Source organism: Octopus sinensis, linkage group LG18, assembly GCF_006345805.1.
Source record: "Octopus sinensis linkage group LG18, ASM634580v1, whole genome shotgun sequence".
NCBI lineage: Eukaryota > Metazoa > Mollusca > Cephalopoda > Octopoda > Octopodidae > Octopus > Octopus sinensis.
In genome coordinates this window covers 39,671,707-39,687,382 of record NC_043014.1, presented here as the reverse complement: position 1 = coordinate 39,687,382, position 15,676 = coordinate 39,671,707, and the positions used below count along the sequence as shown (strand labels likewise).

Genomic DNA, 15,676 nt, shown 5'->3' with positions numbered 1-15,676 from the left:
AGTTGCTGTTAATTTAATTTAAAAAAATATTTTCTTTTAAATTTCAGAAAAAAAATAAACCAAAGAATTGCAAAGTAAACACTTGTGGTGATGATGATCATGATTCTTCTCAAGATGACTCCGCAGTAACTTCTCTTTCCCTAGGTTTGCCTCACTGTAAAAGTGACCCTTCACCATGTCACAATGCACCTGTCTTTAAAGTTCCTCATACAAGCCCTCGCTCTAAGAGCTCTTCAATTGTTTGTACTAAAACAGTTGTTGGCTCTCCAAACACTTCCCCTGTCTTTTCTTCAGTCTCTGGCTGTGATAAATTGATTAAGTCTGAAGCTGTAACAACTTACTCATCCACCAACAAGGTTGCCACTTCAATATCTTCATCTCAAATCTGTGATAGCTCACAAACTCACTCTAGTGACAAACTCAACAACTCCATCTGCAGTTATAGCACATCTAGGAAATGCCTCCTGGAGAGTTTTAACAAAAATTCAGAAGTTATTTCTAATGTTACATCTCCTCCAAATAATTCTTCTCTTCAGACCAATTCTCCAAAAGATTCAGAAACAAAAGCTATTGATAGTTCTGTTCCTAAAACTACTGCTGTCAGTCTCCCAAAGACAGGCGGTGCTTGTCGCTTCGTAATGGGACCAATGTCACCTGCTGGTTTCTTTAGGAGGAATATTAGTAATAGGAGTCACGGTATCAGTATTACTAGCACTACTAAAGTTCCAACCACTACAGTTTCATCTAATAATACAGTGAGCGCTAAAAGTTCTTCTATTGCAAATACATTAATAACACAGTCTCCTCCGACTAATACTAATTTAAATCCTAGCAATAGTATACAGACAAGTGAATCGTGTAATATTTCAGGGTTTTCACCTAAAGCAATTTCATATGGGAATAGTCCTAAAGTTCCCTCAGTAAGTACTGTATGTTCCAGTAGTTCAGTTAGTACAGTTTCAGCTCTAAATGGCACTATTATGACGCCTAATATCGTATCATGTTTTAGTGATACAAAGGCTCAGTCTCCTCATGGATCACTTGTAAGCAGCGTAACAACTTGTAGTAGTAGTTTTAACAACCCCAACAATAACGCACCGTCCGGTGTCATCCCCAAAACTACTACTTCGACTGAGGTTTCCTTGTCACAGCCACTGGCAACTGAAACTGCAAATGATGCAACTCAGATTTGTACGAACGTTACAACTTCATGCACGACATCATCAACTGTTGGGACGTCTATGGTTGGTAGCGCAAATGTGTTGAGTTCGGTATCTTATGGGAGTAGCTTTATAAGTACTGTTTCTTCAACAGCTAATATTACTGGATCGGCAACTTCAAAGTTTCCTGGCACTGTTCCATCTAACAACACCACTTCAACAACAGCTAGCATTACCTCTTGTATTAGCAGTGTAACTAAATCCAGTGATACAACAAAATCATTGCCTTCTACAGCAGTTAGCACAGTAATTAATAAATCTCCTGTTTTCTCTTCTCCCACCTACAACCTGAACACACACCAAGACACTAACAATCTTAAGAGTACAAAATCTTCAGATAAGCTATTTAAAGATAATCTTAGTACGAATCAAAAAAATAAAAAAAACAAAACTACACATGAGACTTCTAAATTGAACACAATAATTGAAGAAGATGAAGAAATTGATTTTAATAACAGTTCTAAATGTTTAGCAACACCTGTTTCCACAGCTCATTCGACTTCTTCATCCACACAAACGCCTTCCACAAACAGTATTTCAACAGCCCAAAGCTCATTACAAACTACAAACTGTCCTTCTCCTGTACCATCAGAGGATAGTACAACAGATTCAGCGTCTGAAGATTCTGATGATGTGTCAAACTTTAATTACAAAGATGTTGCTACTTCTCTTCAAAAAGAAAGGCAGAAACTCTTCTCCGAAGCTCGCAAGAATAAATCTCTCTACACTTCAGATGATGGTAATCTTAAGTGTATTCCTGAGCTAGCACTTAAAGCAGAAAAAGTGAAGGAATATCCCAAGAATTTCCATGATGTTATTGAAAAAATAAATAAACTTCACTATCAGAGTGTTGTAAGTATATTTTATTTCCATTTTGTCATTTGAATTTTGAAATCTTAAAAAAAAAAAAAATTTTTTTATCAAAGATATCAAAACAAATTTGTCATCATCTAGTCAAGTTTTCTTGGATTTGCCCAACTCAGTTATGCTGCCCATCATGATCCCACAATGTGTTCCTGAACTCAAAAGAGCTACACCCAGTCTGTACAGAGGTGGTCAATGAAAGTTTTTGCTGGACAGCCAACCTGTGTATATCCATGTCAGATTGTCTATATGAGTATATCATTAACCCTTTCGTTACTGTATTTATTTTGAGATGCTCTGTGTTTTTTCAATGCTCTGTCTGGCACCTGTGCAAGTGGCATGTAAAAAGCACCCACTACACTCACGGAGTGGTTGGCGTTAGGAAGGGCATCCAGCCATAGAAACACTGCCAGATCTGACTGGGCCTGATGAAGCCTTCCGGCTTCACAGACCCCAGTTGAACCATCCAACCCATGCTAGCATGGAAAACGGATGCTAAATGATGATGATGATGATAACAAAGAATTTAGTAAAATAGCTTGGTTATCATTTAGCTAGTGTTAGGAACATAAATTGTGACTAAGGTTTGGTGGAAAATTTTAATTCAAAACTTATGAAAACAAGACATTTGTACTCAGAGCCAGAGCTGGTTTCAGCCGGGTTGGTAATGAAAGGGTTAATGAGTTCTTGCTTGGTTTTCCACCAGTGTCCTGCAAAAAAAGCATCTCTCGCTTTCTCTTTCTCATATGAGACTAGTAATGAAAAGAAGACTGTCTTTCATAGAAGAGGAGAATAGGATGCTCTAAAATACAATGTTTTTGGGTTTCTCATCAACAAATTAACTATTAACAGCAAAATTATTATATTTAAGATTAGATATTTGCTTTCCTTAAAACAAAAAAACCCCAAAAAACGTTAGATTCAATTCTTTGTACTACAGGCACAAAGCCTGAAGTGTTGAAGAAGGGGGCTAGTTGATTTCATCGACACCAGTAATTGACTGGATCTTATTTTATGAACCTTCAAAGGATGAAAAAGCAAAGCCGATCATGGCAGAATTTGAACTCAGAATGTAAAGCCAAAAGAAATGTTAAGCGTTTTGTCCAGTATGCTAACAATTCTGCCAGCTCACCACTTTTACAATGATGAACTTAATGAAATCCGATTGGTTTAATAATATTACTTGCAAACTTCTGTTTTTCTTTTATTAACAGCACCAGTTCAATGAAGATATGGTGAGGATCATACAAACAGCTCTAAGTGACAGTGCTGATCAAACTGTGAGTCGGAAAAGAGCTAACAACTCCGTGCGGTCGATCTTCATCAAGGTGGGATTAAGTCATTCCGACTGTTTGTTTTTCACTCAATGCTTTACTTGCTTTCAAAATTTATTGTAATAAGCCTTTTTGAGTCTAGCCTGTCTGAAACCACCCTTGGTTCTATGATGTAAATTCCTTGTTTTAAAAAAATTGAAATTTAAACCTTCCATTTATGTTCCAAACATCTGGTTAATAAAAACTAAAGTTGTTTTAATAAGTCTTTTATTATTTTCGAAATTAATTCAAAACCAAATACTGTAACAAGAGCGATAGTGTTTTAATAATAAGGCCTCACATAGACTAATTAGAAGCACAGCTATTTCTTTACTTAATATATTTGTAAAAAAAAAATTTGTTGCTAAATTCATGAAGTATAATGTTTCTTTTTCTCTCAGCAAATGGAGAAATATTTTCCCTGGTTCAATGTCAAGGTTTGTGCATTATGGAATCATCATAAAAATCTGCCTGTGTAAGTAGTCTTTTGGAATATTTTACTCTTTATAATTTATGGATTTTCAACAAGAAGCTTATTTTAAAATTCTTTTGCTTGTAGTATCAGACTGTTATTATTGATATTTTAAATATAGCTTTGTTGTACCATTATTTTGATATTTTATTCATTCATTTTTTTTTGTCTTTCCATGCTAGCCTAGCATGGTTGCATTTATTATTGAGGCATTGTGTTACAGTCAGATGTACTTCCTCTTGCTAACCCTTACTTGTTTTTCAAGAAAGGCATCTCTTATTTATACATCTTTGAAAGTACAAGGCCAATCTATGATTTGTTGGTGGGAGAAAATGACAACATCACTGCATATATAGTTCAGCAGATTTCAGAAGTGCAAATGTAAACACACACACATGCACCATGCAAGAATACAGTAGGCTTTTGCAAGGTATTGAGCAACTTAGGGCTATAGTAAAAAAAAAAAAAAAAAAAGCCACATTGCTGGACATTCCACACAGTGAGATGAAGCCCCAAAACCACATGGTGTGAAGATAATGGTGTAAAATTTCCATGGCTATGTGGTTAAGAAGCTTGCTTCCTAGTGACATGGATTCAGGTTCAGTCCCACTGGGTGGCACCTTGGACAAGTGTCTTCTGCTATAAAGCCTTGGGCTGGCTGAAGTCTTGTGATTGAATTCGGTAGGTGGAAGTTATCGTCATGTGTGTAAGTGCTTGTGCCTCTTACCAGAAGAAATTTTCACTATTTATCATATGCAAATTGTAAGCTTTCTTCAGTTTGTATGATTAATTTAAAGATGATTTTAATCATGAAAAATAGATTTTTAAAACATTTTAAGAATTTATTTTACATAGAAATACCAATTTAAAAAAAAAATGAAATTGTCAAAAGTTTTAAGATTCTGAGCTAAAGGAAAATATTACCTTGTACTAACATCTGCCTCATAATTTTCACATTTGTATACTTTTATGCAAATGAAGAAATGTGAAATGAGTGTAGGACCTATTTTTGAAATGTCTGATGCATTAAAAGTGCAAGGGTGCTGTGCAAAGACTGAAAACTGTAGCAAGATTTGAACTCTTTATTTCACAGCCACAATACTATTGAAATTGGTACATACCATTGAATTTTTCTTTTTTTTAAACTCACTTTTAATTCATGTTTGGATTCTTTTTCAAGATGTTAGTAGAATATTCAGATCTTTTCGGTTTGAACGGCAGTTTTTTTCTAGCGGTGTCATATGAAATTGTCACCCATAATTATGACCCCAGTATTGATCTATTGCATTTCAATCTGTTTTAGTGTTGAGGTTAGGGGTGGGGAAAAGGGTATCTTTTTTTCTTCTCAAATGTAAATAAACCCAATCCGTTTCCTAAACAAGGGATATGTTCATATGGCACAGAATGTTTTCACCTCAATAGACGTCAGTGATTGGTTGAAATTGCAGAAATTGAAGAAAAAAAAAAACAACAAATATCTTACAAACTATAGAATTTTCTCAATAAAGTCAAGAGAAAAAGATGTTTTGTAAACACATTCTACCAGTATACGAAGTTTAAAATTTTTTAGTTACGTGGAAATTATTTTAATAAACTGCCGTTCAAACTGAAAAGATCCGAATATTCTTTTCTATTAAAATTCCATTTTCAGTCAATAGCATATGATTTTTAGACATGAGTTTAAGAACTGGATAAGAAAGTAGTAAACCCATAATTAGGTTGTAAACTATGGTAAAAAAAGTTATATTGTCAGTGTAAATCATGTTTCATTCATATTACAGAAATGACACTTTACAAATTTATTTTTGTAAAAAACATTGATAACTGGTATATTTTTTTTTTAGGGATATGTTACCAAATGCTGTTCTACCACCTTCAGGAGATCATACATATGCCCAGTGGATGATAAGACCATTTCAACCTTATTCTACTCATGATTTCCCTCTCAGGAAAACTTGTACAACACCTCATAAAAAACCAGGTTCATTTTGTAAGTAGTTTTTTTAAAAAAAATTTGTTCTTCTACTGATGTTACTTTTTCTCCCACTTCTAGTTTCGAAATGATTTTAATGCATTTTTCCATGATTTATTTTTGATCTTTTCTCTGTTCCAGCTTTATCTCATAACAACAAAGATAATGAGTCGGAGGAAGGTTCTACTGCTGTGGAAGTTTGTGAAGACTTTCGAACATGTGTACTCTGCTGGAAAACTTCTGATCTTGATCCTGAGGTATTTTATTTTTCTATTTAAAAAAAAAAACCAAAAAAAAAAAAAAATACAATTATCAACTTGTTGAAGAATTTCAAGGGCACAAACTTTGTCTAAACTGGTTATTTAACCTTGAAAACAATGAGAAATGTATAAAAATTTTACAAAAAATATCTGATTAATAGTAATCATAAGTAATTGGAATTTTAATGCAGATATTATACAACCATTGATTAAGTTCAACAAGTACATTTTAAAATATTAAAAATTGTAGTGAAGAAAACTAGCATCCTGCTTTCATTAGATATGTTGTTTTTTTGTTTTTAACCATGTGTGTGTGTGTGTGTATATATATATATATATATATATTGTGTATATATATATATATATATATATATATATATAATATATATATATATATATGTATATATAAATATATATATAAAGAGTGAGAGAGAGAGAGAGAGAGCCAATGTGAAATAATACAAAGTAGAGGAATTCAAAAACACAAATCCTAGGCAGTCAGCCTCTCATTCGTGTTGTGCCTCCTATATTTATCACGCATAACTTTTTACATGTGATCCTTATTTATATGTGATTTTTATATATTTTTTATATGCTTTTATATCTCTCCTATATTTTTATGCATGTTTAGTTTTATTCTTTGTACCCTTGGAGAATCTTTACATTTATACGTGCATGATTTATGTTGGTGTGTATCACTATATATGATTCAATTACATTGATTGAATATCTTCATTTATGCATTTGGGAATTTGGTTGACTTGCTAGGGTTTGCATTTTCATTTCCTCTACTTTTTATTATATATATATACATAATCTCCACTAATGCCCTCCTCTGTTGTGGCAAGACACCTGCTTCTGTTTTCCTGTCTCTTGGCCACACTCTAACTTTCATCCTCTGGCACAAATGCCCTGCCCCTCTCATAATTCCTTTTCTTGTGAGTTGCTTGGTTACCCTGCCAGTGCTGGTGCCACATTAAAAGCATCCAGTCCACACTGTAACATTGGTTGGCATCTGGAAAAGCATCCAGCTGTAAAAATCTAGCCCAAACTAACTTTGCCTGTGCTAGTGCCACGTAAAAAGCACTGATTCTACTCTGCAGAGTGGTTGGTGTTAGGAAGAGCATCCAGCCGTAAAGTCCCTGCCAAAACAGACATAGTAGCCTTGGGCAGATTTTGTACCTGGCCAGCTCCTGTCAACCATCCTACCCATGCATGCATGGAAGATGGACTTTAAACGATATATATATATATATATATATATATATACATACACAGGGTTGACCAAAAGTCAACTGACAGTAAATCAAAACCATTTAATTCCAAGATCTATTTATGTTTAACAACTGAATGTTATTAATAAAAGCATCTAAATATGAACCATCATGTTCCCATTCGAGTCAGTACAGAATTACAGATAATATTTATGGAATTTAGATTTACTGTCTGGTGACTTTTGGCCATGTGTAGTGACCATTTCAACTATCATGCTGGGAAATGTCCGAAAAAATATACTGGTGTTGATGGAAACTATAGCCACAGTAAAATATAAAGTATCAAGGCTCTTGGAGTGCTTTGATGCAAATGATCTTGCGTATGCCAGTGTGAAAGCCAGCTTGGCGTACCAACTAAATTGACCTTGTTCTTAGTTAATTATAGCTTATTTTCTTTGTCAAAAACAGATTGTAAAATTTTATTCCTGCTTTGAATACATGTCTTGTGCATTTCTTGCTCTTTTAGGAAGAAGGTCGACTTGTGTATGTTGGCCAAGATGACTGGATCCATGTCAATTGTGCTTTATGGTCAGCTGAAGCTTTTGAGGAAGAAAGTGATGGCACCCTACAAAATGTTCAACCAGCTATCAGTCGAGGCAAAATGATGGTAAGACTTAAATTTAGTAAATGTTGAAACTCTCTCTTTTACTTGTTTCAGTCATTTGACTGTGGCCATGCTGGAGCACTGCCTTTAGTCGAGCAAATCGACCCTAGGACTTATTCTTTGTAAGCCTAATACTTATTCTATTGGCCTCTTTTGCCGAACCACTAAGTTACGGGGACGTAAACACACCAGCATTAGTTGCCAAGCGATGTTGGGGGGACAAACATAAACACACACACACACATATATACATATATACGACAGGCTTCTTTCAGTTTCCGTCTACCAAATCCACTCACAAGGCTTTGGTCGGCCCGAGGCTATAGTAGAAGACACTTGCCCAAGGTGCCACGCAGTAGGAATGAACCTGGAACCATGTGGTTGGTAAGCAAGCTACTTAGCACACAGCCACTCCTGCGCCTAAATAATTTATTAAATTGATCTAATTCATTAAAATGTTTCTGTTACTGTATTTCTAATACATTGATACTGTATTTTAATTCATTTTGAAAATAGTCAAGAATTTGGAAGGATTTGGTAAAATAAAGTTTTTCATTATTAATTTTGGTATCGAAGGTAGTGGATTGGCTGAATCATTAGAGTGTTGGGTGAAATGCTTTGCAGTATTTGTTCCTGCTCTGCCTTTACATTCTGAGTTCAAATCTTTCTGGGGTCAACTTTGCCCTTCAATTCTTTCAAGACTAATAAAATAAAGTACCAGTCAAGCAAGTTTTTGGGTCAATGTAATTAGCTATCCTCTTCCTCTTACAGATTCTTGGTTTTATAGCTAAATTAGCAACTAAACATTACTGAACAAAAGTTTCTTATATATAATTCTAATGGCATGTTTATATTTAATATGAAATGATATTCCATGTGTTAGAGTTAAAGATGGTCTCAAGTTCAAATTTTTCCTTTGATACTAACAGCTAGTGAATCTTTAACTCTCTTTGTTTTTATCTGATTACTATTCATTTTTATCATTTTTTTCATTTTCAGCGCTGTGACAAATGCACCAGACCCGGAGCTACAGTTGGTTGCTGTCACAGAGGGTGTCCTGCCAATTTTCATTTCCTCTGTGCCAAACAGGAATATTGTATATTCCAAGAAGATAAAAAAGTCTTCTGTTACAATCATCGACACAAAGTTGATGGAGATGTAAATAAAACTATTTCAGTATTTTTGAATTATGTTTCACATTTTAATTTAATTAGTTAATTGCAGAGACTATAATAGACACAAAAATGTTTTGTAAGTGAATTTTCCATAATTTAAGGGAGCCCAAATAATTAATTTGTATTGTTTTAAAAGCTGATATAAGCTTTACTTGTTCAACATCCTTTATCCCTTTAGCATTCAGGATTACTCTGTCAAATATAATATTTATTTATTCAATACTTTTGAATTAATCGTGCACTATCTTGTAGTTTTGAGAATTTGATGTTGTGATGTTTTTTACATTGACATTGTAGGGTAGGTGTAAGAGGCTGAATCTGGGCGGTTAGAACATAAAAACATAGTATATTTGGGCTGGATATGGCCACTTTAAATGCTAAAGGGTTATCCTAATTATTTGTAAATAATGAAAAACTTTTCAATTAGTAAAAGGTTTCAAAACAACAATGTAATGTACATGACACTTCACATTGTTTCTTACCTTTTTTCTGAATGCAGTATTTACTATTGACGTTATTTGGGCAATCATTTTTACGTAGGATTAATTATTTAGCTTAATATATCATCACTAATTTTCTTTATTACTTTGTATATAAACAACTAAATATTTCCCTTTGTCCATCTCTAACTTTATTGTTGTTTCAGTTCTCTATAACTTAACCATATACTAATACGTATTTACAATGTTTGTTCCTTTGCTTTATAGTTAGTTGAAGATAATGACTTTGACGTGATTCGCAGAGTTTGCATTTATATGGATCATCAGAAGTATCCCAAAAAATCTTGGGTAAAAGGCTTACCTGCTTCTGGCATTAATGTCATTATAGGTATAGAATATTTTTTCCTTTATTCTTAACTTTTTGAACAATTTCTTTATATTACACAACCATATATTCATTATTCTTCTTTTATTTCTTATTTTTTTTTTGTAAAGGTTCCTGCACTGTTGAATGCTTAGGAAATCTCACACCACTCTCAGATCGATATGATATGCTGCTTCCAGTTGGCTTTCGGTAAATATATAATCATTACTTAAATTTTTTTCAAAATTTGACGATTTTGAAATGCATTATCTTGCTTTTCTTTTTCTCTTTAAACTTCTCAGTTATGTTTTACTATCCATTTTAACATGAATGTGTTTGGTTGTTTGGGATCTTTTCGGTTTGAACGGCAGTTTTTTCTAGCGGTGTCATATGAAATTGTCGCCCATAATTATGACCCTGGTATCGATCTATTGCATTTCAATCTGTTTTAGGGCTAGGGTTAGAGGGAAGGGTATCTTTTTTTCTTCAGAAATGTAAATAAACCCAATCTGTTTCTTAAACGAGGGACATATTCATATGGCACAGAATGTTTTCTTTTTTTTTACCTCAATAGACGTCAGTGATTGGTTGAAATTACAGAAATTGAAGAGAAAAAAAAAACAACAAATATCTTACAAACTATAGAATTTTCTCAATAAAGCCAAGAGAAAAAGATGTTTTATAAACACATTCTACCAGTATACGAAGTTTAAAATTTTTTAGTTACTTAGAAATTATGTTAAAAACTGCCGTTCAAACCGAAAAGATCCGTTGTTTGTGTTAACATTTTATTAAAATTTCTATTTGTTTTTTTTTTATAGATCAACTCGAGTTTATTGGAGTACGAAACATGCGAACAAGCGGTGTGTTTACACATGTCGTATTAGCCTTGCAAAACCACAATGTCCTAAGAAGCCGAACAAAGAGCAACAAAAACTTCAATCTGCGGAACACAATACAACTAAGATAGAAGATCCAGAGTTGCTGGAAAATTCTAAAATCGAAGAACTTGCGAAATCTAAAACGTTGACAGCTGAGAGTGCTGAAGATTGTGGTCGTTTAGGTGGTATAACAAATGATGATGATAATAATGAAAGTGTTGTAAAAGCTACTTCAAAGGAAAATGAAAAGGATTCAGTTCCAGAATCTAATGAACAATCTAAAAATATTTCTTCTGATAAACCAAAACCAACAGACCCCAAAGAGTCAACAGATTTGGCAGCGAAAGAAAGCTCAAATGTTGATTCCCAGTTGGCAGTTGTTGAGAATTTGGAAGATAATATTGTGTTATCTAGTGAAGAGGACAAGTTGTTGTTTGGAGATGGAGCTCAAGATTTGGAAACTGTAGTTGTTGTTGCTGAAGCAGAGGATATGACAGATGAGGAAGCTATTCAGCTTGCTAGGGAGGCTCTTCTTGCTGCAGATAGTAACTTTACTGAGAATGAAATCTCTACTGAACTGACTGAATCGGATAAGGGAGAGCTTGATAGCGTGAAAGCTCCTAAATTTGACTCAGTGGTAGAACCAGAGATTGTTGAATGCTCATCCGAGCAACCTATTGTGATACCATCATGTACGGATGGAGATTTACCTGATAACATCAACAGTTCACTTGATGCCATTTCAGAGGTACAGGTGCATTCTGAATGCGACAAAGAGATGATGTACTTTGAAGATGATAATAAGCCTGTTCAAGTGATTAGCTTCAATAGAAAAACATTGCCTCTGAATAAAAAACCCCAAAATAGATATTCAAAGGTAGGATCTAGATTTCAAGATGATAAACCTACTCGGTTTTCTCCGATATACGGACCGAAAGGAGATATAATTGGACATAAACTATCAATCACTGATGCCCTTGCTCTAAAAAATTCCCTACCCTCAAACTCACAGAATAATTTGAAAGATCATAGCAAAAGACGTTTAAAAAGATTCTGCTCGAAAAAAAATGTAAAACTATTAGAATTAGATAAATCTAGTGGTGGAATATTAAAGCATAGGAAAATGGTTTCAAGTGAGCTCACTAATTCATTGCATGCTGATAAGTCAAGAATTCCTAGTAATCTTGATAAAGTCAGCTGTAATAAAGGAGTACAAGACTTAACATCTAGTTCTGAATCAACTTGGCTCAACGATACTTTTGATTTAGGAAAAAATTCAGGTAAATCTAAAAACTCTCCACCTGTAAAAGTATACCCTTTGCGACAAACAGTTTCAAGAATGTGTGAGCAGGCGTTAGCAAAGCGCCCTCTGGAAGCAATTTCTAGGAGCTGTAGAGACGATCGTGCTAAATCATCCCTCTCAGTATTGTCAACTGTTGAAACTACAACTGAAGAACAGGTAGTTGTTAAAAGAAGTGAAGATATTCCTCTGCATGACAAAATTGCATTGAAGATCAGGGCGGAGAGCTTAGCTAAAAGTAGTCCGGGGGAGAGAGGACCTTTCAAATGTCCAACATGTAAGCGACTCTACAGAACCAAGGAAAGCTTCGAGACACACGTTGAAAAGTGTGATTTTGAACTAAGCACCAGTGAAGAAGATGATGATGATCAAGATGGTCTCCGCTCACCAAGGCGGTACCTTGGAAACCCCCGTTATCCCATGCGTAATTCAACTTTGATTCAGAGAGTTGCTGCGGAAGTTGAAGCAGAAATGAATTTTGGGAAAAAGATTCACTCAAGGAAACGGTCACATGATTCAATGAGTGGGTTGGATTCTGAAAGTTTAGACTCAATACAGAATAAAGCAAAGCAAAGTCGTAGTCGGAAGTCAGGGGACTTGTGTGGACAGATTGGAAATGAACAAACTCAGCCTACAGAAAATCGTGGAGAGCAAATTGTGTGTAGTTCATCTTGTGGAGATTTTGAATCAAAAGATCTTGATTTGTCAAATGAAAACAGCACTTCACAAACCAATCTTAGTATTAAAGAAGACAAATTAACTCACTCTAATTGCCTACCTGAAAGTAGCTTTGCTGATGATTCTGATGCCACCTTATCACCTGCTCAATGTGATCATAGTTTGTCTTTAAACGAAGAAAGCTGTGATAAACAGAATGCATCGGTTTCTTCTGAATCCGCTGCCGGCACTCAATCAACAACTGATCGCAACAACTTGGATCTGTTGTCAGAATTAGCTTCAAAGCTCAGTAAACCACCAAAACCAGGCAATTGTCATGAATCTGATGCGAAGAGATTGAAAGTTGATGAAGAGTCTGGAAGACTTGGCAAACAGAAATTGGAAGCACTCAACGGAATTATAAGTGAAGCTAGTTTTCTGAAACAATCAGTCTCTCGTGATAGAGACAGCATTCCCAGTGAAATTCTTCCATCATCTAATAGTTCTGAATCTGTTAAACAGCACAGTACCGTTATTACTGATGATAAGACCGAAAGTTCTCTTGGAGAGTTATTTACAGACAAATGTAAAGAATTAGAAGATAGTAATCACAAGAGCTTATTTTACCAAATATTTCACAATGCTAGTGCCAGTAACTCAACTTCAAAGTCATTAAATGTTATGGACCCTCTTGCAAAATCCAAATTTGTATCCAAAATGTCTTCAGATGAAACTCAAACAGATGATAATGCCCATCAGGAATTATTAAATAAAAACAAACCAATGTTTAATAATTCTATTTCTAAGTCGCCTATCGAATTCTCTACAAATCCTGTAAAGACCATCAATTCTTTTGCAGAAATATCACACATTAACAACCCAGCTATTTCTTTAGTAGGTACCTCATCTAAAGCATCTTTAACACAGTTAACCGCATCGTTATCTTCAAATGTTAATTCATCACACATCTCGGAATTAAATAGTTCTAGCACTCAATTAATACAGTGCCAAGACAGTATGGCACCCCAAATGTTAACCACACCTGTAGTTACTATGGCATTATGTAATACAGTTTGTAATGTACAGCCTCAGACTACATGTGTGGTGGCTCCTGCCCAAAGTGTTCAGCCACTGACTATGTCCATGCAAAGTGCCTCTCCTCATCTTCTTAGTTTGACATCAGTAAACACCCCATATTTCAACACTTCAGACTTAACTTCTTCTGCCTTACCAACTCTTGCATCACCCGTGTTTAGCCAAGCTGCTGTTACTCCAATAGCTATTGCTCCTCCGCTTTCATCTCAACCACCTCCTACTCCAACTCTCAGCATCAACTATGTGGGTAGTTTTGTGTTACCATCTGCTACTGACCAGCTGGTGAATATTACTCCGCCACTCTCAAGCAACCCTTTTTCTTCTATAGCAACTTCTGTACCTCAGCTCCAGTCTACTGCGAACATTAACACTTCTGAACCAATTTCTAAGATACAATCAGCTACAACTATGCACCATGCACCAAATACCATGATGTTACAAGAAGGCTCAATGCAAAACAAATCTCCTTATATTATACATAAAACGTCTGTGCCTACTATGCAAAATTCCAGCTCAGTTGTAAAGATTCTTGTTGATAATCCTCCCACTTCATTTGTAACTGGGTCTAGTATAGACTCGAACAGTTCAAACACAGCATATAATTATAGCAAATTACTACAGGAAATTTTTAAAGTAACACAACCACCAACTATCACGAACCAAACGTCTCTAATAGCTTCGACAGTATCTAGCAAATCTGATAGTTGTCAAACTACAAGCACTTCGATAGTTGAAAATCCAATGGCTAGTCCATCGCTATCATCTTTACCAAGTAGCAATCATAAACGCTCCCCTAGTCGTAAACTTTATTCTAGGATTTCTAGAGTGAAGCCTTCTGGACTCAAAGCACCATTTGTTATTAAACAGAACTGTAATAAAAGTCAGCTTGCCGATTCAGCTGATGCAGTAAAAATTGTATCTGGAGTTGAAGAAAGCAGCAAATTTATTCAGAATATGGTGAGTCTCAGTTCTAATTCAGATATACAAGTAGTAAGTAATGTTAATAAATCAGTGTTACCTTCTCAGAAAGAACAGTTTAATCTAGTGTCACGCAAACGGCAATCTGCTGTGGGATTGCAATCAACAAAGCGCATACTATCATTTATTTCAAGCAAAAATGGAATTGTATCAGATCAACAGAAGGAAAAAGAAGAGCGTGCGGTTGCATTTGATTCCAACAACAACACAGAAGACAAGGCAACTGAAAATGCCGGAAATCAAACATTGACCCCAGCAACTGACTCCCCCAATCAAACTTCAGATGCTACTGACTCAAAAGTATTTGACCCATTTACACCAAAAGTAACTCTAAGAAAGAAACCTGTGCGAAAAGCAAGAAACCTAAATTTCCGGAGACGTCCTCGAGGTTAGTATTTAGTAAATAGCTTTTATCTCTTTTTAATCCTTTACTTGTTTCAGTCATTTGATTGTGGGCATGCTGGGACAATGCCCTGAAGAATTTTTAATTGAATGAATTGGCCTCTGTACTTATTTTTTCTTCTAAAGCCTGGTACTTATTCTACTGGTCTCTTTTGCTGAACTGCTAGGTCACAAGGATGTAAACACACTGACATCAATTGTGGGGGACATACACACACAATGGGCTTCTTTCAGTTTCTGCCTACCAAATCCATTCAAGGTTTTGGTTGGTTCAAGGCTAAGGTGCTGTGCAGTGGGGCTGAACCTGGAATCGTGGTTTGGGAGCAAGCTTCTTCCCACACAACCATGCCTGACATCGGTTATTAAATTAAATATCTGTGACAAGAGCACATTATGTGTTTTCTA

General features: G+C 35.1%; 1 protein-coding gene across 4 annotated transcripts in view; it reads left to right on the top strand.

Annotated features, from left to right (window-relative positions):
- LOC115221301 (histone-lysine N-methyltransferase 2A) overlaps positions 1-15,676 on the top strand; it is a 64,053-nt gene that overhangs the window by 34,228 nt on the left and 14,149 nt on the right. For all 4 annotated transcript variants that reach the window (XM_029791458.2, XM_029791460.2, XM_029791461.2 and 1 more), the window contains 10 exons: positions 48-2,072; positions 3,299-3,412; positions 3,799-3,872; positions 5,714-5,859; positions 5,983-6,098; positions 7,842-7,982; positions 8,979-9,137; positions 9,862-9,982; positions 10,090-10,168; positions 10,780-15,257. In XM_029791458.2, the coding sequence (XP_029647318.1) occupies positions 48-2,072; positions 3,299-3,412; positions 3,799-3,872; positions 5,714-5,859; positions 5,983-6,098; positions 7,842-7,982; positions 8,979-9,137; positions 9,862-9,982; positions 10,090-10,168; positions 10,780-15,257 (7,453 nt within the window). The remainder of the gene's footprint in view (positions 1-47; positions 2,073-3,298; positions 3,413-3,798; positions 3,873-5,713; positions 5,860-5,982; positions 6,099-7,841; positions 7,983-8,978; positions 9,138-9,861; positions 9,983-10,089; positions 10,169-10,779; positions 15,258-15,676) is intronic.